Source organism: Rhinolophus sinicus, linkage group LG02 (genome assembly GCF_036562045.2).
Source record: "Rhinolophus sinicus isolate RSC01 linkage group LG02, ASM3656204v1, whole genome shotgun sequence".
NCBI classification, from domain to species: Eukaryota; Metazoa; Chordata; class Mammalia; order Chiroptera; family Rhinolophidae; genus Rhinolophus; species Rhinolophus sinicus.
In genome coordinates, this window is record NC_133752.1 from 31,971,152 (window position 1) to 31,996,428 (window position 25,277).

The window sequence follows — 25,277 nt, forward strand, 5'->3', positions numbered from 1 at the left end:
TGGCTGCTGGATTTTGGTGGTCAGTGCTTTAGGTATATAAATGTCGAATAACTATTGTGTATCCTTAAAACTAAGATAATATTGTAGGTTAGCTATATTTTAATACAAATCTTAAAAAATAAAAGAAAAAAGTCAAGAGAAGGCTGAGACTTGGAAAGACAGCAATGGAAGAATTAGAAAAGATCACGAAGAGCAAAGATGAGTCATTAGAGACCAAGACTAAGTAAGATCACCCATATCCTGTTATTCTCAATTACAATGTACAGATGTGAAAGTTGGACAGTAAAGAAGGCAGATGGGGGCGGGGAGAGGATTCATAGGAAATATGGTGTTGGAGGAGACCTCCACAGATACCCAGGACTGCCAGGAAGATGAACAGGTGGGTCCTAGAGCAAATTAAGCTTGAAACATCTCTGGAGGTAAAAATGGTAAAACTGAAGCTGCCCTCCATTAGACACAGAGTTCTTTGTTAAAGACAATAACACTTGGGAAAATAGAAGGCAGCAGGAAAACAGGAAGACCAAATATAATAGGGATTGACTCTATAAAAGAAGCCATCGGCCTGAGTCTCCAGGAGCTGAGCAGGGCTGTTGGACAGGACATTGTGGACGTCACTCATTCATAGGGTCACCAGGAGGCAGAGCTGACTCAATGGCACATAACACACAATTTCACCAAAGTGAAAATCATCAGAAATTATGGTCTTCTAAGCAATTGTGCTGGTCCTAGTAATCCTTGATAAAAACCTCTGTTCTAAAGGCAGGATTATTTGACTATCTCAGCACTGGATGAAGTGCTTTGAGAGTTCCTTCCTGTTTTCCATTATTGGATCCTCCTCGGACCTCTCAGCGACCCTTGGCTCACACTGTTTTACCCTATTCTCCACCTACATTCATTCCTTTGAGCAGTGGCTTTCAATCTTTTGATCATGCCACACAATAAAAAATGTTTTATAATGCAACTCATTATACATTGAATAAAACAAAAATGAAGATTTAAAAAAAAAACCACTGCATGGGATATATCCAATATTGTTCACTTGTTGCTTCTTCTTTCTTCTTGTTTTTAATGCTGGTTAATACTCACTAAGTTGATTTCATGACCTAACAACTCAACAATACAATAACTCTGTTCTAAGTGATCTCTAGTGCCATAGGTTTAAACATCATCTATGATTCTTACATTTATCTTTTCCATGTCCTTTCCCCAGAACTTCTGAATTCGGTATTGTACTTGACATCTCAATGTGGACATTTTTCTAAACCCATTCCTCTTCCTTTTATAGTCCCCTTTTTGGCAAAATGGCAACACCACACATTCAGATGCTCAGGCCTGTAACTCCAAACTCTTTTCTTCTCTCATAACCTATTTCTGACTTTGAAATATATGCTAAATCCAACATCTTAGCATCTCTATGACTATCACCTTCACCTTAACCTAAGTCATCATCAGCTCTTACAAAGACCACTGCAAAAGCCTATTAACTATTTTCCTCCACTCTTCACACAACAGTCAATGCTTCAACAATAGGCAGGGTGATCCTTTAAAAACATAAATCAGATCATACCCCCTGTTCACAACCATCCAATGGCTCCCCAGCACACATACCATAGGAGAAAATCAAAATTTCCTATTATGGCCTATGAGATGTAACGTGACCCCAGCGGTCTTCTTTTCTGACCTCATCTCCTACCCCTCCTGCCTCTTGCTCACTCCTCTCCAGCCAGTTCTTTTGCTGTTCTTGGAAGATGCCAGGGATGCTTCCACTTGAGAATTTTTGTACTTGCTGTCCCCTCTGCATAGAATGTTCTTCTTCAAGATAGTCACATGATTTGCTCCTTCACTTCATTGAGGTCTCTGAATATTAACTCAGAGCAGCCTCTCCTGACAACCTGAATTGAAAAAGCACTCCCATCACTCACTAGCCCCTTATCCTGCTTCTTTTACTTTTTGGCACTTATTACCTGACATTACATCCCCAATGAATAAATGACTGAATGTACATAAATGAATATCAGTAATCACTGTAATGAGAGTACCATTGAGAACTATAGTCTTGGTACAACATGAACCCCAATCTTCTTGAAACCATTCTTTCTCTTCTAGATGAATAAATCTATTTTAAGAGCCATCTATGTATAAATTAACATGAAGAAACAAGATCACTTCTGTGAGCTGAATTGGAAAAAGAATAAATAGAATCCCATCGAAACAGGTAAAACAAGCATAGATGTTTTTATGTATATTGATATTCATGCAAGAGAACTAGGAATCTAACTAGATTCTGTATACTTACTGAGCAAGTAGAATATTAATATACCAAGAATTATAAAGTAGCGAATAAGAGCCTAGACTCTGGAGCTAACTAACCACGTTCAAATCCTGGTCCTGAGATTTAGTAGCAATATAAAACTTTTCTGTGCCTTAGTTTCCCATGTATAAAATGGGGACAATTATAACAGTATTTACCATGTAGTGTGCTGTAAGAACAGAACAATGCCTATTACATTCATAAGCCCCTAAATGAATATTTGCTATTATAATTATTCATTTATAATGTACCCCAAAATTCCTTATCCATTGGCACTCTTAAAATGCACAATTTTTGATGGGCAAGCCCCAAATTATGCTTTATATTGCCAAACTTCTTTTCTGGAAAGGTAACGAGTTCATGTGGAATTGAAAAGATATTCCCCCCAAACACTGAAAAAAAATCTGTTACTGAGGCTGAAATCCAAGGAGACACAAAATGGTAGAAATAAATGTGAAACCTTAACCTCGCATGCATATCAACTGCTTATATTGTACAAAATAAATAGCTGAACAGTTTACAGGTAGGGAAAAATTATAAACTCTTATTTTTCTTAGAGATTAGAACTTAAATTTAAACCCATTTAAGTTCCCTACTATATCAAATGCTCAACATTATGGATATTAGAACTTAGCTTGTGTTTTATACATTTCACAAAATAACACTATTTGGTTGCAAATCTCACCCTATTTTCTTACAATAAAGATTAAAAAAAAAAAAAAGACACAAAAAACCCTGCCCCTACAGAGTTAGACAGTGGCTACTTTAATACTGACAGTTAACAAAGCAAAGAGAAAAAGAACTGAGTTATTTCTGTGCTCATTACACTACTATAATTAAAATTAGCTGTTTTCTTATCTGGGCAAGTAGTGGAAAAAATGCTTAAAAGTAAAAAGCTTACTGTAACCTTAGCCGTAAGAGAAGTGTCTCATCTTCTCTCTGGAGAATCAGGGACTCATCTGTTGCCCTAGAATCATAATGCTTGTAGCTAAGCCTGACCTCATAATTAATAGGGATTCACAAAAAGAAGTGCTAACATGTTAGAAACATCAGCAAGCCTGAAATAAAATTACTGAATCCCCACAGCAAACAATACCTGCGCTTGTTATGATGTTAAGTGGTTTAAATCATTGCATTCCACATACTAACTATAACAAAATTCAGTAGGCTACTTTGAATACTTGAAGATAAAAACAACATACACTAAAGAACTGTGTATAACACAGATATTTTAGTTGACTGGCCTCAGAATTTAAGTTTCAAGATCTGCTAAATTGCTGCTGTTTGAAAGGCCAAGCAGATACTCAGTATTTATTATTTCAAATTACAGGTACAAAAGCTACAAAGTAAACACAGGTTTTAAAAAAAACTTGCTAGGCCCACTACAGAAGTTTGAGCTTTGTTTAAAGGAGGGAAACAAGCAGTAGTAAAAGTGTGAAAAGAATAACAAGAGAATTGCTAAAAAGGTTCTCAAATCTCACTGATTTTTTTCACAAACTTATTTTTTAAGTGAGACCTATTAAAATGATGCCTTCAGGTATAACTCAAACACAATTTCAAATGATGAGTACGCTTAAGGCAACCTTCAGTAGTGTATATTCCCCACCAAGAAGTTAAAAAAAAACTCGCATAGTTTAATGTTTTGATTTATTAAATATGACAGAAAATCACTCCGTTGTATTTATAACAATTTATTTTTACAATATTTAAATGATCATGTTTACATGTTTAAAATGGTCACATCACTAGTTCTTGCCAGCTTTTGCATTTTCTCCTTTAAATACTTTCTATAGATAAGCTCACAAAAGTAGTACTCTACCTTCTTTATCAATAATTTAGCACAAGATGTATTATTATTAACTGATGGCATTTCCTTGACATTCAAGAACTTACGACAGGGAATGGGATCTTGGCATTAAGAGATCCTGGCATTAAGAGATCCTGGCATTAAGAGATCCTGGCATTAAGAATAAAAGAGAAAAAAAAATGTCATCTAATCCCAAAACCAGGTATTGAGCTGGGATGGAAAGTACGTGTATTAGTAAACATTTTTGAAGCCAAAGCAATTCTGATGCAAGTTAAACTCAAAACTTTCTACAGAAGTTGAAAACCGAAGTGAAACACTCACTGATGGTGCGACAGAAGCAAATAGCCCAAACTGAAGCAAGTCCTTTGGAGCAACTGTTAAAACTGTATGCACATAGAACTGCTTCCTCCAATCAGGAAGGGCTGAAATGGAAAACTAAGTGCAAAAAAGAAAAAAAAGTTAAAGCGTGATCCAAGCGTATTAGCAGCAAACGGCAAACGACCCCCCACTGACTCCTACAACTAGAAGCTGCTCCGTTGCCCCCATCAGCAGAGGAAGCCACTGGGGATTGGCCCTGGGAAACGAAGGGGCCCCGGGCCCCTACCTGCACCCTCAGAAGCTGTGGCCAAAGAGGGGCGGGAGAGAGATCAGGACCCTAATTCCACGTCTCTGCCCTCCCCTGCATCGTCAGTCCAGTCTCCCCTGGATGCAGAGTAGCCTCGGGGGTTGCGGGGACTGTGGGGCCGGCGGCCCGAGCGCCCTCTTTACCTGGTCGCAGAGACGCGGCCAAGCAGGGAGGGTGAGGGTGCATGCGCGCATCGGCGACACGGGCCGCCCGCGCCTTCCCGTCCCGCTAGAGCCCGGATTCCGAGGCCGCTTCTGGAGTCTTCGCCAGCGCACCACTGGCTAGCAGACTGGGAGAGAAACAACAGACAACTCGTCCGAGAAAGAGCCCCGCCGGCCGTCATTCATAATCCGGCGGACCGGAAGGAGGGGGTTACGTCACTTCCGACCGTGGTGCAGAGAAAGTTTTCCCCCACGACTCTGCTGCGGGAACCTCTCAGAGCTGGCTGGTGTCGGGACCGGTTCGGAACGGGCTACGCGAACCCACCGAGTAGCGGGGCGGAGCGGTGAGTTGTGACGAGCGACCCTCCTCCCAGCCGCCTCTGGGAGGCTCGAGACCTCCGCGAGGGGTGTGGTGGGAGGATAGTTCCGTGGGGTCTTAGTTTCCTCACCCCTTATGGGGAAACCTCGTAATTTGCGGGCGATCCCGCGCCCCAGGCTGACCGCCCTTCCCTTTCATTGAGGTCTCTGAGTCCTCCGAGGGTGTTGCGGGCTGGGGCACTCGGACGGAGGACACAGTCCCAGGGCTAGGTCCTGGGAACCCTGTCTCGGACCTTCCTGAGAAGGTTTTGGCGACTTCTCTGTACAGCTCCCTCTTTCCTGTCTCAGCTTCTCTCGAGCTCCCTCTCAAGGACCATCCCCCGTGCCAGGCCTATGGCGTGTCATGCTTTGATCAAAGGATTGGCATTCTTTTTCTTTGTGTCTGCTGTCGCTTTTCAGGTTCTCTGACATTTCGTTGTTTTAGAATCGGGGTCCTTCTGCCTCCCGTGCGTTTGCAGACGAATCCCTAGGGTATCAGTATAGCCCAGGGCCAACATCTAAGTGGAGGAATGAAAAGAGCAGCATCTTTAAAAGGATGCTTATTAGAAAGCATTGCAAGAGCTTGCAAAGACATAAAAGGCAAAGCTTACTAGAGCCGTTATGGGGTGACAACCCTAATACTGCACTCTACGTGCAATAGTTCCTTCATGCAGGAAGGAAATGCACATGCAGATGGTCAACTTTGGGCATCTTTTAAGATTGGCATGTAGGGTGGAAAACAGGATCTAGGGGAAAGCATATATTTATATATGAAGACCCAATTTAGGTTGGAGACATCTCAGAAGCCCTAGAAACTGTTATTTCAACGAAAACCTCAATAAATATATTTGAATACCCATCTAGTTCCAATCTCTAGGTATATACCTGTGAATTTTTTAAAAAGTCCCTGCTCTCATGGAGTTTACAATTCAGTGGGATTAATGAATTTAAACCAGATGAAGGATTGGGAAGCATGCATTGCAGATAGGAACATTGTACAGGTCCCCGGTCATGAAAGACCTGTTTTTGTTTTACTTTTTTTTTTTTTTTTTTTTTTTGGATGTTTAGGGACTTGGGGGTGGGATGGAAGGTGGGGCAACCACAGATTTGAATTGCTTTTCTGTTGCTTTTTGTGAAAGGGCTTTGGAAATGGTTAAAATTATGTAGGAGAGAAAAGGCCATTATACTTTGATTGCTTAATAATTTCATAGCCATTATTTTGTGGTTCTTTGCAAAGTAACAAAGTGATAGGCAAAAAGATAAATATAGACCCTCCCCATAAAATACTTAAGACTTTCATAGGGTATATAATACTTGTGCAAAATATAAAAAAGAATATGTATGGTTCAAGGTAGACAGTCCCCATGTCGTGCGGGGAGGCCTGCAGGGTCTCTGGTCCCGCTCCCCACATAACACAGGATATGCTGAAGCCAAAAAGGAACACCCACGGAGCCATAGGTAGGGGAGTCATACCACTACGGTCTCACTGGAGGCTGGGTTCACTGGACGTGCGACCTGTTGTCCGTTTTGTCTGCAACCCACCGACAACTCTCTTTCACTCTCCTCTACTCTCCTCCGTAGCCGCAGCAGTTATATTAGCGGCTAATTGGCTAACTGGCTACAGCTGACGGCCAATCAGCCACAGCTGACGGCCATCTACTACCCGAGCCAGCACTCCTCCACGTGAAGCCGAGAGCCTGTAAACTACTTTCTGGGGCTCTGCCCCCACACCCTAGTACCACGAGAAAGCACTACATGACATCCTAGGAGGAAGAGATTATTAGTAGTATTTGGGGTGGGAAAGGACACACCAGCTGTGAGTAGAATCCTCATGAGAATTAATGTTTGAAGTAGGCCTTGATCAGAGTTGGAAATCTAAAAATGGTTTAAAAAGCTTCCCAGACACAGAAAAAAATAAATAAGTAGAAGGGGCAAAGCCAGCTAATGGCTCTGCTGTGAGGAAGGTCAAGATGAAGAATTAAAATTTTTGTTCCAGTTGATGAATCTTCTTAAATACCAGGCCGAGAGATTGGGCTTTATTTTGAAGGCAGTGGGAAGCCTTAATTTTTGAGGAAGAACATTTAAAAAGGAAAAGAAAAATGTGTTACAGGAGCATTAATATGGCAATGGTGTTCCAGTCAACAGTGTTAAAATAGATTATTGCTTTAGTACGAGAAAGCTCACAAAGATCTCAACATGAATAGTAGCAGTAGAGGTGAAAAACGGTGCAAATGTGAGAAATACTACAGAGCCAGAATTCACAGGAAAGGCCTACTGATAGTTTGTATTAAGGAATAGAGGAGGACTCAGTGAGGGATAGATGTAGGCTCCAGACCTGATTAATGGAAAGTTGTGTCATTTATTAAAAAAAAAGTTATAGGACAGGGAACTTTTGGGGAAGATATTCATAATCTCAATTTTAGTCATAATTGAACTTGAGATACTATTAGGACAATCAGGCCGATGTGCCTATTAAGCAAGTATGTGGGATTCGAGTTTAAGAGAGATGAGAGTGGGGATAAACATGAAACTATCTGCCTAGAGATGATAGTTGAAAACATGATATACATAAGATTACCTGGGAAGAAATTGGCACCACAACTAATGACAATAGACAAGGACAGATACTTGAGCAATACCAAAAACAACAGTGATGAGAAGATGAGCCAAAGAAACAGTAGTCAGAGATATGAGGAAAAACAGAACAGCTGAATGTGATAGAACTTAAGGAGGAGAAGGTTCTTTGAAAAGGGAAGTCGATAACATGTATTCACTTGGCGGGCATTTATATAGTACCTACTATCTGCCAGGCATGGTGCTAGACACATGGTCACAGCAGTAAGTAAGACCAATCCATTGCTGGCCCTCATTCTAGAAATGTACATTCTATTGAGAAAGACAGATACTGTTTAGTTAGTTAACAGTGTAGTAACTATTGCATATAAGTATGTTACAAATGAGGATGTTTTGGGACCATATAATAGTAAGAATATGTGCAGAAAGCAAATGAGACTTGAAGAATGAATAAGATGAGGAATGAGACATTTTCTACTAAAATGCTGAGGTAAGAAAGATATGTTGAAAGACTTGAAATAATTCATGCAGCTACAACAAAGAGAGTGGGAATAGCGCGAAACACTAGGTAACATTTAATGAGTATGTACTCTGTGCCAGGAACTGTTGTAACTGCTTTACATATATTACCAGATCATGTAGGGCATTAGAGACCTTGTTAAAAATCTTGTTCTTTAACCTTTGGATAGTGAGAAGTGAAAATATTTTTTATTTTTTTTATTTTTTTGCTTTTATAAACTTTATTAATTTTCCCCATTGTCTAAGTATAAGTGAATTATACGTGGGAATTCCTTGACTCCATACATCTTTATGAATGCCCAGTCTGTGTCATTAATGTGCTCACTGAGAAAGCATCAGTGAACAAAAAACCAAAGTTTCTATTGTAATGGAGTACTCTGTGAGAAAGGAAACACACAGTAAACATAAAAGACCATCACCCAATAGAGAGAGCTTGGCAGAAAGTTATGTAAAATGATGTAACAATATGAAAAGTTTATATTGAGTTGTTGGCAATCCCTCTCCTGGGTATACCCAAAAAATCTGAAAACATTTATCCATAAAGACTTGTGTGCTCCAGTGTTCATTGCAGCTTTGTTTACGGTGGCCAAGACATGGAAACAACCAAAATGTCCTTCGATAGATGAATGGATAAAGAAGTTGTGGTATATATACATAGTGGAATACTATTCGGCGGTAAGAAAAGATGAAATAGGACCATTTGTGACAACATGGGTGGATCTTGAGATTATAATGCTAAGTGAAATAAGTCAGACAGAAAAATTTTAAAAACACGTGATTTCACTGATATGTGGGATCTAAACCGAAAACAACAAAGGAACCTGACAAACAACTGAAAGAACAAAAACTCATAGACGTAGACAATAGTTTAGGGGTTACCAGAGGGTAAGGAGGGAAGGGGGAGCAGGGCTCTAGAAGAGGGTAAATGGGGTCTAATATATGGTGATGGAAAGAGAACTGACTCTGGGTGGTGAACACGCATTGTGAGATATAGATGATATATTACAGAATTGTACCCAGAAATCTTTTCTATAGCTCATCACTAGTGCATCCTCTAACCATTGCCCTCCTGTGATACCCTATCGCCTACACTAAATCATTTTTTTTTTCTGCCATGGAAATAAGTTTGAGAGAAGACTTTTTAATATATAGTAAACTTGACCTAAACACATCAAGTTCATGTGTACTAAACTGTAAGTGTGTATTTTAAAATGGAGTTAGGAGGGGGCTCAGTGGTAGGGAGGAACTTTTCTGGACTTGAAACTTGGATTTGGATGTACAGAAAACTGAAAGCACTCTTGCTTCAGGGGAAAAGAACTAGGTAATGCCTGTCAGGGATAAGAAGGAAATTTATCTGTAATAACCATTTGGATATTTTGAATTTTGTATCCTGTGCACAGCACTATTTGTTATAAACAAAATACAGACAAACTTTGCTCTTTGTCTCTAAATTACCCCTCTTTTTTTTTCCTTCAGGTGTTTGCAATGGCTGCTACTGTGAACTTGGAACTCGATCCCATTTTTTTGAAAGCATTAGGCTTCTTACATTCAAAGAGTAAGGATTCTGCTGAAAAGCTAAAAGCATTACTTGATGAATCTTTGGCTCGGGGCATTGATTCAAGTTACCGTCCGTCTCAAAAGGTATCTACATGAGTAAAACACTTGGAGGGAATTTTGTAAGGCCTGTAGTAATACAGTGTTAACATTTAGAACATCTCGAAACAGTCTCTCTGCCGAAATAATCTTTTCTGTGGCATGAAGAAACTATATTCTTTAATTTTCTTACGTCAAGCTTTTAGAGAACTGTTACACTACATAGGTTAGCAGAGGGTGGGAGATATTCTGTTCTACCCCTTTATGTGTATAGAAACCCAGTTGTTTACAATATATTTTAATTTCAAATTCTTTATGATCAGAATGTTTTTCAAAGCTGCTGAATGAAACCAATGCTTGTAATTACTTTCAATGTTTTGGCGGTAAAAATAATCATGATGTAGAAGGACAGAGATTTTGCAATGAAGTGAATTGAATGTATATAGGGTAATTTAAGGGAAAAGGGAAATATGAATAAACTATGAGAACTGTGTAATTCCAAACCTGATAATAACAAAGTGACCAAGCAGCTTTATGTGAAGAGACTAGACAATTTGGAATCAGACTCACCTGTTTTAATCCCAGCTTACCTCTTACTAGTTGTATGGTAATAGATAACATATCCTGAACATTTACTGTGTCTCAGGTACTTTTCTGAGTGGCGCCTGTATATAATGAATTTTAATTGTGATAACAATCTTTTGAAATTGGTCTTATTTATTTCCTTCATTTTGCGAAAAGTAATGTGAGGTACATAGCAGCTTTATTTCACCCAGATTCTGTTTCTCTGTTCATAAAATGGGGATAATAAGAACTCCCTTGTGAAAATTAAAAGAGATGAAGTATACAAGTCACCCAGTGTAGTATCTACCTGGTATACAGTAGGCGCTTAGCGAATGACAGCTCTCATTACATTCTCGAATACCTTATAAGACATTCTTTCAAACCTTTCTTAAGCTCTGGCCCTAAAACTTCAAGTCATTCAGGCCTGTAGACCTAGATTCCAAACTGAAAAGGGAAGGACAGAACTGTATATATGACCAGCTCAGTCTGATCCAGACTCTCAAGCTGCAGACAGGACCAAGTGTCAGACTCAGCATCCAAGTAAACCGTGGCATTTTGCCCCCCAGCCTTCTTGTAACATTAGCTCTAGTACTCTCAACACTTTTTGTTGTCTTTTGAATACTGGAGCCATTGTGACCTCATTTTTTCTACCATTTTCATTGTGGTAGGTTCAATGAATTCAACCTAACCAAATTAATACAACTCTACAAAACACACTACCAAATTCTTTCTACTCTAAGTATTGGTATTGTCCAACTAGGAAAAACCTATTATTACTAAAGAAGCAGTATTTTGAGATTCTAAACCAAAAGGAAGTTCATCTATGAAAGTACATGAAAAATTTATTGTGATGGAAAAATCTGCTGCCCTTAAGTTTCTAACTGGAAGTTACCTCTCCTGCTCCTTTAAAGAAAATACTCTGAGGGGCATTTAAAAAGCACAGGTTCATTTAATTTTAGCCTTCAGCTGAACATTTCCATCTTTAGAATTGTATGAGAATAATTTATACCCGTGTTTTTCCAACTTTAGCAAGCACAGGAGCCAACCAGAGGCAGTGGTTTGCTTATAAATGCCAGCAGCTGGCTCTTTAAGTGTAGTTCCAACATAAAAATTGGTTGACATTTTCATTTACATCAGTTAGTCAAATGTGAAATAATGAAGTTAGAACTTAACTCATCCATCGAGGCCTTGAACAACTTCTTTGCTGAGTTAGTTAATAGTTTCCAAATACCGCAAAAACTGTCCTCTATGCTTTTATGTTGCTGACACAATACACTTTTAAGTTTAATCTGCATTATTAACATTTTCTCCATTACTTTCATAAGTCTACATGAGTGGTCACCAAACTTTCTGAAAAGAGTCAAATAGTAAATATTTTAGGTTTTGTGGGCCAGATGGTCTTTGTCACAATTATCTAATTCTGCCATGATAGCATGAAGGCAGCCATAGATAATACATGAATGAGTGAGTATTGCTGTGTTCTAACATAACTTTGTTTATAAAAATAGGCAGTAGGCCACATTTGGCCTACATGCCTCAGTTCGCCAACCCCCAGTCTAGACAAACAGCACAACAGTAAATCAAGCCCTGCTACCAGTAAGTCTGAAGCCCTTTGCTCATTCCTTCCCCTCTCTTCCTCCTCAGAGTCACCTCTATTCTGAAGATGATTTGTAGCATGCTCATTTATATTTTAAACTTTTATGTATTATAGAAAAATAGATCACACTCAAATGTTTTATTTAGAATAGTAGGAAAATGCCCTCCGTTGGTGGGGAGGCAATTCCAAGGAGCTACGATACGCATCAACTTTTTATATTGTTAACAACAATAGATAACAAATTTATATATCAGCAAAGCCTTAACATAAGAACAAGGATCAGAAGTTTAAAACAGAATGAAAAGGCAAGCTACTGACTGAGAGAATATTTGTGAATCATGTATCTGATAAAGAACTTGTATCCAGAATCTATGAAGAACTCCTTAGACTCAGTAATAAAATAAACAACTCCATTTTTAAAAATGGGCAAAATATTTTAACACTTTACCAAAATAAGATATATGTATGGCAAATAAGCACTTGAAAAATATGCTCAACGTCATTAGTCATTAGGAAAATGTAGATTAAATTTGCAATAATATACCTATTAGAATGTCTAAAATTAAAAAGATTAGCCATACCAAGTGTTGGTGAGGATGTGAAGGAACTGGGACTCTCCCGTACCCCTGGGGAAATGTAAAATGGCATACCACTTGGGAACATGGTTTGTCTGTTGCTTAAAAAGTTAACATACACCTACCATATGGCTCAACCATCCCACTCCGAGACATTTATGCTAGAGGAATGAAAGCATATGTCCACACACAGACTTGTATGTGACTGTTCATAACAGCTTTATTTGTAATAGCCCCAAACTTCATGCAACCGAAAATGTCCATCAGTAGGTAAATGGATAAACAAATTGTGGACGACTGGACTATAATGGACTACTATTCAGCAGTATAAGGAATGAATTGTTGGTACACTCAACAGCAGAGATGAATTTCCAAGTAAATACGAGTATGCTGAGTGAAAGAAGCCAGACAAAAAACAGCACATACTGTATGATTTCACATGAATTTCAGAAAATGCAAACTAATCCATAGTTACGGAAGGCAGATCAGTGCTTGTCTGAGAATGTCTGAGCCATAGTTTCTCTAGGATGTATATTTCTAATTTCTAAGAGTGATTACAAAGGTCCACAAGAAAACTTCAGGGAATAATGATATTGATTACAGTGATAGTTTCACAGGTGTGAAGTGATATGGTGAAATTTAACCAAATTTCATACTTTAAATTGGTGCAGTATATCCATTATTTCTCAATAAAGCTGTTTAAAGTAAAGAACACTACATTGGTCACAACGTGGTATCTTAATTTTTAACTGAAAATTGTTTAGCTTTATGATAGCTTTTTTATGATGTATTAAATGGTCTGAATATTTAATTACGAGTGTCCTTTTATTTCACCTTTTAGGATGTAGAGCCACCCAAAATTGCAAGCACAAAAACTGTTCCCATTAAGCAAGAGCCCAAAACATCATCCAGTCTTCCTTCTGGCAATAATAATGGCAAGGTTCTCACAGCTGAAAAGGTAAAGAAGGAAGCTGAAAAGAGACCTGCTGATAAAGTAAGAGTTTATTTTGATCTAGTAAAAACGTTAAATAAATCAGCCCTTTATAGGCAGAAAGTGTTTTGTGCTTACTTTTATATAATAGTGGGTAAAAAGTACATAATAGTCATTCGGTTAATATATTTTAGTAATTGTAGATGTTGATTTTTTGAAAAATGAGTAAAATTTAAAACATTTCTTTAACCATTTACTGAAGTTGTCAACAAATATTTGAGCCCTAGGGGATATACTGATTTCAAGTGTAAGCTTTAATCTGTAACTAAAATACTCCAGATGGGACAGTTGTTAAAAAGAAAACAGAAAGAATAAAGAATAAAGGAAAAATAAAGAATAATGGTATAAATGACTAAACATGAAATTTGTTCCAGAATGGCGTATACCTTAACAGGGCTACAAACAGTTCTTGGATTGTCTATTTTCAATGATTTCAGCATATTTTTAATTTTTAATATTTTGGTACCTAGTAATGACTGTATTTTTAAAAATTTTTAATAAGTCCTGCCCTCAAGATGGGGTATATAAGTTCCATATGTTTTCATATTTTTTTCTAAATATTGGCTATTCATAAACTGTATTGTATTGTTTTCTGTGCTTTTAAATTTATATAAATGGTATTATACTGCATGTGTACTTACACATGTGTGTGTGTGTATATATCTCCATCCTTTAATAACATTTTCTCCAATTCATGGGTAATTCACCCATGTTGATACCTGTAGATCTGAATATTTCTTTCAGCTACCATATAATATTCATCCTATGAATAAACCACATTGTCCATTCCCCAACCAATGAGCAATTAGCTTATTTCTCCTTTTTTTTAATTTATTATAATGGAACGTCAACAAACTGCTTTACACTTACCTCTTCGCACACATGGTGGTAGTTTCTATAGGATGTATACCTGTAAGTGGATGTAATAGGATATGTATAACATCAACATTCCTAGGTAAATTACTATCCAAAGTGGATGTATTAAATTTATACTTTCACCAATAAAGTATAAGAATTCCAAATTCTCTGTGTCTGTAACATTTATATCTTAAAGATAGGAGACAGAATTTACTTTGAAGCAAATGATGGCAATGTGTTAAGTCTGGATGACTGGTAGATAGTTCATTATTTACTTCTTTTAAATGTATTTTAAATATCAGTAGTTCATAATTTAAAATATTTAAAATAAAAAATAACCTTTAAAAATAGCTTTGGGGTGACTGGTAGCTCAGTTGGTTAGAGCGTGGTGCTAATAACACCAAGGTTGCCAGTTTGATCCCCACATGGGCCACTGTGAGTTGCACCCTCCTTAAAAAAAAAAAAAAAAAAATACAGCCTTATTAGTGGTGTGGCTTCTCAATTCAAAGCATCTGACAGGAGGAAAAAAGGAGCAGTATAAGTAAATCCATTGGACTTCCCGAATTCTTTAATGGATAAAGGAGTATAAAGAGAAATACAGATACATGCTAAACTGTTCTGATTTATTTATTTCTACCTTGCTGGTTTCTTTTAGCATACTAATTAGGAATTCATTACAGATCTACAGATCTTTACTGTGTACATCTGTCCCTAACTATGTGAAAATATCTGTGAAGTGGCCTTCATCATTGCACTGTCCATCTTATCTCTGGTGATTTCAAGTTTATTATAACATGTTCTTTCCGATTGGTACTTTTTATAGACAAAATCAGACATCACTGAAGGAGTGGATATTCCAAAGAAACCTAGATTGGAGAAACCAGAGACACGGTCCTCTCCCATTACTGTCCAAACCAGCAAGGATTTAGCTATGGCTGACCTTTCCAGTTTTGAGGAGACGAGTGCTGATGATTTTGCCATGGAGATGGGCTTGGCCTGTGTTGTTTGCAGGTAAGTTGTACCTTGCCACAGATTCTTTTGTTTCTTCGTAAAGAGCAAACAACTAAAAACAAACAAACAAAAAAATGTCAGACCAATTGTTCGGTGTTTTTAATTTCATTTTTATTATTTGTAGGTGATAAATAGATTATTCCCTATGAACTGCCCATATGACAATGTAACCTCTTGAAAAGTGTCAAATATTTTATCTTCCTGACTGTGGCATCTTTAATCTGTTGTGATTATGATAGTCTAAGGTTGTAGTGATTGCTTTTTGGAATTTATACTTTTTTGATACACATATTAGTACATTCCATTCAGTTGATAAGACATTTATTTATTGGTACACCCGGTGCCTGCACTGGAATGTGCTAGGCACTGTATGTAGATAATTAGGTCCAGTTCCCACCTTTATGCAACTCATATATTAATGAAGAGGATAGTATAACATGTAGGTAACAAATATAAAGGAATTGAACAGAGGTACATTGAACAGTTATGAAACTGTTAGAGAATTAGCCAAGTCTACTACCTTCTTAGAGAACGAAAAAGAATTACAATGAGAATTGACAAGGAGAATATAGCCAAATTTAAATACTAAGACACCTTATATATTTATTAATGGAACATAAGATTTAAAAGAAATGAAGTGTTTGTACAGGCTACATGTTGGGGTTTGTTCATTTGTTTTTTGGTTTTCTGGGGGTTTTCCTTCTTTATATATCAGACTTTATCAGATCATCCCTATAATGGCTTTAAATTGTTGCATGCATTCATGTAAGTGCAATGTTTAATGGTATATTTTCTTAGGCAAATGACAGTGGCATCTGGTAATCAATTAGTAGAATGTCAGGAGTGCCATAATCTCTACCATCAAGATTGCCACAAGCCCCAGGTGACAGACAAGGAGGTGAATGACCCTCGCCTTGTGTGGTATTGTGCCCGATGTACCAGACAAATGAAAAGAATGGTAGGAATCATTTTTCTTCATTTTAAACAGTCTTTGTCAATATTTTTGTTGATATGTGTTTTTGAAATGAAAATTTCAAAATGAAAATTTGAACTATGAAGATATTGCAAAAAATCGTGTAAGTTAATTATTTAAATGTTTGTTACTATAGTGTATATGTGAGATTTATGTGTCTAGGCCTAAAGACCAGACTATGTTATATGGTTTTTCTCTGTTCAGCTTTTAGCTTATTCTAATATTTAAAAAGAAAAGGATTGGAGACCCACAAAATATGAGTATTTCTTACTAGTATGTCAATGTATTTCTAAACATTTAAAAATACTATAATGCACTGTGGGAAGTGGTGAGATGCAAAGTCCCAGTCTTTGGTGAGTCTGGTAAGGAAATACTGAAAATGCCTACTCCTGAGGAAGCTTAACCCACCAAATTTACAGTTATACAAAAGCAGTATTTATACGTGTATCTCTGTCCTTCTACCTGTGTTTCTCTGTTCCTCAGTCTGTCCTTCTCATTGTCTTTGAGTGACCATTTACCATTTTCCCAGTGCGCTTGTTCTGTTTACTGCTCACTAACACAACTGCCTTCAGTATCATACTGAAACATGTTTTCGTTTGTCATACTGGATGGTTTTCTACCTTTTCTTCATTTAAAAAGTAGATAAATGAACTTCATCATTTTCCTTTTAAAGAAATCAAGTTGTTACTTATGTCAGTGACTTGTCGGATTCCCCCCCATCTCTGCTCCCTGCCTTAGATTAGGGACTCCTGATGGAAGAGTTCTCATGTCTGCTAATCAAATGAATTTCCACATAAATTTTTCTGACCAAATCTATCTTTTGAAAGTTAGTATTACTTAATTAAAAGTGAAAAGTCAAGATATCTACTTTACTTTTTAGTCAGTTAAATCAAAAATAAGAAATGTTTGTATTCCTATGAAAAGTAGTAAAAATTCAGTAGTAGATACACTTTCTGTTTTTAACTGGAGATTTCCGTGACTGACAAAGTACAACTTTTTCTGCTCAGTCTGCTTTTGATTTTGTGTACGATTTAAACTAGTTGCCCTTCAGGACCTTAACCAAAATGGTTATGGGTGAGCAATATAGTGCATTTAGGGCATTGACAGAAGTAATCACTAAGATCAGTAATAGTCAAAACAAGTAATCTGTTTTTCTTCAGTATGTGTTCAATATTTTATTATTATTTCATTACAAGTCTGTTAATAAAGTAAGCACTGTTCTCTCCTAAGTCTTTTCTCCCCCGTTGTTGTGACTTAGTTTACAGCAAATCTGTATTTATAGTTCTAACTCTCTTTGTGGAGTGAATTTTGGCCAGATATCCTACAGTTATTTTAAGTTCAACAGCTTTAAAATTGAAAATGTTATCTTCTCTACTCAGTTTTTCCCCCAATTGCCTGAACTAGAAAACATCCTTTACACCTTTATATCTCTTCATTTTACCCTATTCTATAACTCTCTCATTTCTTGTCTATTACTTGTCTATAGGAAGCCTAGATAAGAATGTTATGATAGTGTGTGGCAAGGTCTAAGGTCATTCTTCAGTTTTATAATGTTCTCTACACCAGGCAATGGGTTTTGCCCCAGCACTAGGTAAAAGACTCTGACTTATTGCAGAGGCTCTCAATCTAAGGTAATAACACACACCTACTCAGCAGCATTTAGAAATATGTTGTTTGTGATTGCTGCCTTCCTGGCAATTATTGCCCTGAGTGGGAAATTTCATACATTCTGTAGTGGATGAGACAGTCACCCAATGAAAAATTTTAGTGCCTTTATTGAGCAACACCGAGTCAGTGATAATATCCTAGTTCCCTAAACTAGTATTACCAACAAAGGACAAAGGGTTCTCGGTATTTCTTGCTCAACTTCTAAGATGGCTAGGTGAAACAGAAAGCAGAAGACCTAAACATGATCTCCTAGGCAGAGGTCCTTTCTGGCCTTCATTGTAATGAATCTTCATGTGCTAAAGCATACCAGTTAGGTAGGTCTTCACAATCTAATCTCTGGAATAGTAGATAAGTGTAAGATGGAAAGCCATGATTATAGAACCATGTATTTTTTTTATTTACTCTAAGGCTTGCATTCTCAAAACATGGTTTTATAGTAGAGTGTAAGATGGCCCTCCTTTCTTGCTATTTTACCACAGATACACTTCCAGCATTTTTAATAATATTGTTGATCTGAATGTTGCTTTATAAACGATATTTGAAAGTAGGTGTACTTTCATGTGGCAAGTATATAATATAAAAAAATGGGATGAATTGAAACTTAAGAACCTAAATTGTATATACTATGGCAAACCATAGCACAAGAAGATTCCACAAGAAGGTCCAAACAAGAATAAAACAGTCTGTAATCAAACTTCCAGAAATGGGAACAAATTATTAATAAATGTTGTTTGGCATAGTCTTGTATGGCCTTATTAGGATTGTCAAAGACAGTGGAATGGCTGGGAGCATCTTTCTCCATTCAGTATGAATGGATTCTTCCAGATTCACTTCTTATCCTTTGTAAATTATGATGATGAATAAATAGTAACTATTATGTCGGCACTCAACATATTCCAGACACTGTTAAACTCTTATATAATTGTAATTCATCCTCATAACCCATATTTGAAACAGATGGTATTACCCCCATTTTGTAGATGAAGAGAATGAGTCTTTTAGAGGTTTACATATTCTGTCTGACTGAGGTAACATAGTTAGGGAAGCAGTTGAGCTGAGTTTTAATCCAAGTTCTGTTTGATTCCAAAAACTGTGCTCTCAAATACTGCACTATATTGTTTACATAGTTATGATTATAACCTGGAAAACACTAATGAATAAACTGAAAATTGATTACAGTTTGTAAGAGAATTTAGTATAGTACCTAGTTATAAAATAAGAAAATAATAATTATTGGTCAAATTAAAACTATATATACTTGTAAAGGAATAGCAGATGTAAATTCCTCTTTAATAACAGAAATTTGTATTTGTGAACTCTCTTTAAGAATTCAGTGTGCCTAGTTCTGCAGTATGGAAAAAACCTCAAAAAGCTTCATCATGTATCACTAATGCCTTTTTCTCCCCCTTCTGTATTTAAAACCATACAATTTCTCTGAACTACCTTTTAACTCACTCTCACTTAGAGACTTATGCCTGAAACCCAAGAAGAAAACTCCTAAGTCTTTGCCCAACCATAACAAGAAATAAATGTACTTAGTTACTAGTGAAACTAGTTACAAATAGTTTGTGATTTTCCTTTTCTTAAAGAAAGTTTGGCTTGTCTTGTTAAAATGGTATTTAATCAACCCTAATCTGCATGATCTCTAAAGCACCATATTATCTTTACTATTTAGAAACTAATAAAATGAATAAAAGCATTAATATAATGATAAAAATAATTTGTCCAAGACTATAGTTTCAGTGTCATCACAGTATTTTTAAATGTTTAATTATATTTCAACTCAATGAGGAGTACTGTGATAGATATTTTTATTGTCTTTTTTACGCATTCAACTCAGATTTTGTAGCTAATTTAATCTTAACATTGATTTTTTTTTTTTTTTTTTTTTTTTTTACAGGCTCAAAAAACGCAGAAACCACCACAGAAACCCGCCCCCACAGTTGTTTCTGTAGCTCCCGCTGTCAAAGATCCACTGGTGAAGAAACCAGAAACTAAACTCAAACAAGAGACTACTTTTCTGGCATTTAAGAGAACGGAAGTCAAGGTACAGTACATTTTATTTCTGTCTAAAATGGCTTTTAATTTAGTTGACTAAACAATAATTACCTGGAAAAATTAATGAGGAATTTTATATACTAAATGGCCGTATGTTGGAAATTCAGATTGCATAACTATTAACTTTAGGTAGAAAAGGAACATTTATGTAATTGTTTAATCTCTACCTCTGCCATTTCTCTTTTTATCCCAGTTAGGAACTGTCTTAGGGAGCACTCCATGATGCCGTACTTTCCCACTCCGATGTAGTCAGACTCTTCTCTCCATCAGGAATTTGCTCTATATTCTAAATCCCTCTGCGCTCAGTAGAAACAGTTTTGCTCCTCCCCTTACTTGTGCTGATTGACCTTGTAGCTCTTTTTTCCCTATTTGTTGGCTGCTGAAGAAGTTTTCTTACTTTGTCTAATTTTTTTTTTCCTTTTATTGTCACAGACTTTCTTGGTCCCTGCCTCTTATCCTAAGGGGCCAGATTATCTAGTGAGAATATCACCTTTCTCATTCCTAAGTTTGCATCCTTAATTTCACACTACATTATTGTTAATGTCCTGGCATTTTGATACGGAATAAAATATTTTTCTAATATAATTGTATAATAAAAAATGCTTTTACTGAGTTACACATTCCAATTTTAAGCAGAGTACTAAAGGTGGAAGAAAAAAATATTAACCCCAAGTTCTCAAAGGTTGACCCCAGAATATTCTAAAGATATTACTTTGTCCCAGTGACTATAAGTAGCAAAGATCAAGAACGTTGGAGTGTTGATAAAGAATCTGAATATAAAGTGCTCTGAGAAAGATACTGATAATTTTATTTGCAGATCATTTTTAAAGTTATTTACTAGGGAAGAGTTGATATCCAATATTGATTTGTCATATAGAAACTTGGTGAATTGGAATAGAAGTAAAAATAACTTATTGAAAGTAATTAAAGTTATTGTAGTCTATACTTAAGTCACTTTTAGGTATATTTTTATACTCACTTGTTAACTGCTAAAGTTTATTTTAGGAAATCCAACATGAAATCATTTTACAAAAATAAATTAAGGCTTTGGCTGTCGTGCTTGCTCTGCTTAAAAGCTTTTGGTGTTTTTATGATAAACACGGATAAATTTTTACCATGAGAAAAAATTCTTCCCATTCTTATATAAAAAGCAAATGGCTTTCTAAGTAGGATACTGGCAAGGAAACATTTATAGTTAAAAACAGTTGAGAAATTTATTTGCTACACTAAAGTAGTAAGAAATACTTGTTCTCCATTGTTTGTGTTATTTTACTTTTGAGTATCCTGTTAGTATTATAAGCCATCTGTCATTTTGTTGAAAACAATACCAGTAACAGAAACCATTAAAATAAAATGCCATACACACAGGACTTGCTTTCTGATACTTCATAAGTGTTGGTCTTTTTAATTACTTCAGATGGATTTTCTTTTGTGAAGTCTGTTGAAAAATCATTTAGCCATATGGCAGACTGTTTTATGTTTAATAGAAGGAAAAGGGAAAAAAATTAGATCTTTCATAACTGAAAATTAAAAGTTTACTACACCTGTGTCCTTTTGCTTCTTTGACTAACTTTCTCATTACCTGTATGCATTCTTCTAGGAATTTATAATTTATGTAGTTTATTTTCTCTGGATAACCTTATGAGATAGTTACTATATGATGATGTTATTATTATTAAAAAAACAAACTATCATTTTCACAATATCTGAACAAAAATCTAGACTCCTCTTAAAAAATAAAGATTTCAGGGCACTCTATTTTGATTACTTTTCACGTTGGTTAAAAATATTTACATGCAGACAGTATCAAAGGCTACTTTGTAAGAACTAAAATTTTTTTTATGAACTCTTTCAGAGTTAAGTTCTAAAATATAACTGTATATATTTTAGGCATAACTACCATATTTTTAAGTAAGATACTATTAGTAATGCTTTATTTTTGACCTACGTGTGAATTTAACACTTTTGTGACTCTTCTTAAGAATATGAAGATAGAAAGAGTGCCAATGAGTTCAATTCATACTTAATTTGAACAAAATACATATTTGCTAAATGTGAAGGTGAAAAATTTTTATTCTTGGGTGAATAAAAGCAATATTTATTTATATAGCGACATTAGTATCATGGTTAGCTTTTGACTGGCCAAGGAAGTTAATTGGAGAAATCAAAGTGTTAACCTTTAAGAACTACATCTAAGAGTGAGTCAGACCTACCCAAAATGTAACTGCAGCTTATGAAGCAGTTTATAAAATCCTTTATACAGAAGCAGGGATCTCTTGTGTGATAGTTTCAAAGGAAACATGGACAAATTTGTGAAAATAAAGTCATGAGACCTTTTTACTGCATCACCTGAGTTGTACAAGTCCCAGTCGTTACCATTGCATATCTGTGTATAGTTTGCAGTGCAGGCGCTAATTGCTCAAACTCTGAGGGGAACTTTTTTTAAAAAAAAAATGGGTTCAGAATCTCATACATTCACTGAATAAATAATTATTAACCGAATAATCTCTTTATCTCAGACCTCTCCTAAATATCTTGAGTCTGAACATTTTTGTCAATTAAGAGTGAATTCTATTTTTTAAATTATCAACAAGTCATTTGGAGCAAAGTCTAAAAAATTAGATGTCTTTCTGAGCTAGATAATACTATTTTGGTTCAGGACAAGTTAAAGTATCAAGTCTGATTTTCTGTTATGGCTTATAACTGAATTCAAAAGCAATTCTTAAAAAGGAATTCCTTATTTCTTTTTTGGAATCATTAGAACAAGAATTTGGCATCCCAAAATTTCTGCTTTGGAAATGGTAGCACTATGGATAAGTTTTGTTGTATGTGTTTTTTCAGATCAGTTTCATAAGAACTTAATTTTAGTGGTGTGATTTAAATTTCCCAAGTCATTACTTTTGTATAAAAAGTCCAAAAATTAAATTTTTATATATTTCAAAATATTATATTAGGTGTTAATTATACCTGGCTCTAATGTAATATTTGTCTCTTTTTTCTTTAGACATCTGCAGTTATATCAGGAAATTCCTCTAGTACCAGTGTTTCCTCTTCAGGAACTAGTGGTCTAACTGGATGGGCAGCTTTTGGAGCCAAAACTTCTTCTGCTGGTCCATCAACTGCAAAATTGAGTTCAACAACCCAAAACAATAGCGGGAAGCCTGCTACCTCATCAGCTAACCAGAAGCCTGTGGGTTTGACTAGTCTGGCCACAACATCCAAAGGTGGAATAGGTCCCAAAATAGGTTCCAGTAACAACACCTCACCTACTGTGCCGTTGAAACCTCCTCCACCTCTAACTTTGGGCAAAACTAGCCTTAGTCGTTCAGTTAGTTGTGACAATGTTAGCAAAGCAGGTCTTCCTAGTCCAAGTAGTTTAGTTCCAGGAAGCAGCAGCCAACTAAGTGGGAATGGAAATAGCGGGACATCAGGGCCTAGTGGAAGTACCACCAGCAAAACCACTTCAGAATCGAGCAGCTCTCCCTCGACATCCCTTAAAGGTCCAACTTCACAAGAATCACAGCTCAATGCCATGAAGCGATTACAGATGGTCAAGAAGAAAGCTGCCCAAAAGAAACTCAAGAAGTAATGTGGCCAAGTAGGTTTTTATATCACATTGCCCTAAAGATTAAAATCTTATTATTAGGACATAAACTGTAATGTACTATAGTTTAATAAAAATCTTCATAATGAAATTTCTATTATTTCTTACCTTAAAATGCTACACATTGTTTAGAAAAACTTGGAAATCTTTGTTTTTTTAAATCTGTTTAAGTTTTAACAATTCCCATAGTGTGTGAAATTGATTAGAATGACTAATTCTTGATGACAACTTTTAGAATCCCAGAAGATTGGTAGCATATGTGAATTAAAAAACAAAAAAAGCAATAGTTCGTCTTCTAACTAAGCCCTAAGAATCGATCCTGCTGAATAAGTCACCTTACCAGGTGGCAGGGATAACCAATTATAAAGTTTTCTACTTTCCTCCCAATATTCTGGATGTCTAGTGTCAGTCCCCAGCCTCATTTCAATTGATTCGCCCTTCCCCCGAAATGTTTCAGCTCCCCTTTTTCAAAATTTAATAATCAATTTCTGATACCCCTATTATTATATCTTTACCCTTTTTTATCACCTCATATCAATTATTTATGTCTTCCAATAGACTGTGAACTACCATGCCCTTTTAAAGCAATATTTTTTCTCACATTGCCCACTTTTCCTTACATTGCCAATGTAACATATGCACATAGTATATACCTAATAAAGATTGAATTTGATTTATTCTGGGGTTATACAGTTTCCTGGGAATTCTTGAGAAAAATAACCAATCCAAGAGTCTGTGGATGCAAAATTTCTGTTTACATACTGATAGCTTCTTCCTATGCCATGAAAAATAAGGCTGGTTTATTTGTATTGCCCAAAAATGTTATAGTAGTTTATCTAATTTTAATTAACTTTGTATAAAAGAAGTTCTTATATAATTCTTGAGATTGTTTAGAAGTATGTATATGTACATTGTTAGGTCAGAAAGTTTGAAGGGTCTGAGTTGTTGCCTGTTTTTCAAGCTAGCAAATGAGCCTGCCATTGTTTTACATACATATTCTGACAGAAGACATGAGACTTTCTGGATCAGAGAAACAGTTTATTACTCACAGCAAAACGCAGCAGCCATTTGGTACTTTGTGAATATCTCATTTCACTCAGAAACTGGAAGTCCAACAAATTCCTATGTGCACTAGACTGAGCCGCCTTGTTCTTTCAGCTTTGATGTGTGCTACTAAATAGACTCTAATCTCAAATCCTTTCTTTAATCCTTAGATTTGTATAACATCATTATTCTAAAATATATTGAGAAATGATTTCTGTGAAGATAAATCTTTTTAAGTTAATCTTGGTCTTTTTCTAAGGAAAGATTACTTTAAACCACAGTTAAATAATGGGACTTAACTATTCATAGTAAATCAGAATTCAAGACTGAGATAATCCCGTTACTTACAAAGAGAAGTAAACATCTATTTACATGTTTACAATCTGC

General features: G+C 36.0%; 2 protein-coding genes across 8 annotated transcripts in view; one reads left to right on the plus strand and one right to left on the minus strand.

Moving 5' to 3' along the window:
* GSTCD (glutathione S-transferase C-terminal domain containing) overlaps positions 1-5,100 on the minus strand; it is a 111,837-nt gene extending 106,737 nt beyond the window's left edge. For 4 of the 6 annotated variants that reach the window (XM_019738934.2, XM_074322794.1, XM_074322789.1 and 1 more), the window contains exon 1: positions 4,887-5,100. The gene's annotated coding sequence lies outside the window, so the exon portion shown is untranslated. Of the gene's footprint in view, positions 1-4,439; positions 4,554-4,886 lie in introns of all 6 variants that reach the window. The other 2 variants (XM_074322807.1, XM_074322803.1) reach the window with 1 other exon arrangement.
* A 28-nt stretch (positions 5,101-5,128) lies between these two features.
* On the plus strand, positions 5,129-24,523 carry INTS12 (integrator complex subunit 12). 2 transcript variants are annotated; one of them, XM_019738941.2, is made up of 7 exons: positions 5,129-5,248; positions 9,831-9,995; positions 13,525-13,641; positions 15,356-15,543; positions 16,342-16,501; positions 20,085-20,231; positions 23,247-24,523. In XM_019738941.2, exons 2-7 carry the CDS (start codon positions 9,840-9,842, stop codon positions 23,829-23,831), a joined length of 1,353 nt encoding a protein of 450 aa, XP_019594500.2. In that variant the 5' UTR covers positions 5,129-5,248; positions 9,831-9,839; the 3' UTR covers positions 23,832-24,523. The 2 variants fall into 2 exon arrangements, with proteins under 2 accessions (XP_019594500.2, XP_019594499.2); XM_019738940.2 differs by having other exon boundaries at positions 5,131-5,248; positions 13,525-13,677.
* Positions 24,524-25,277: the final 754 nt, after the last annotated feature.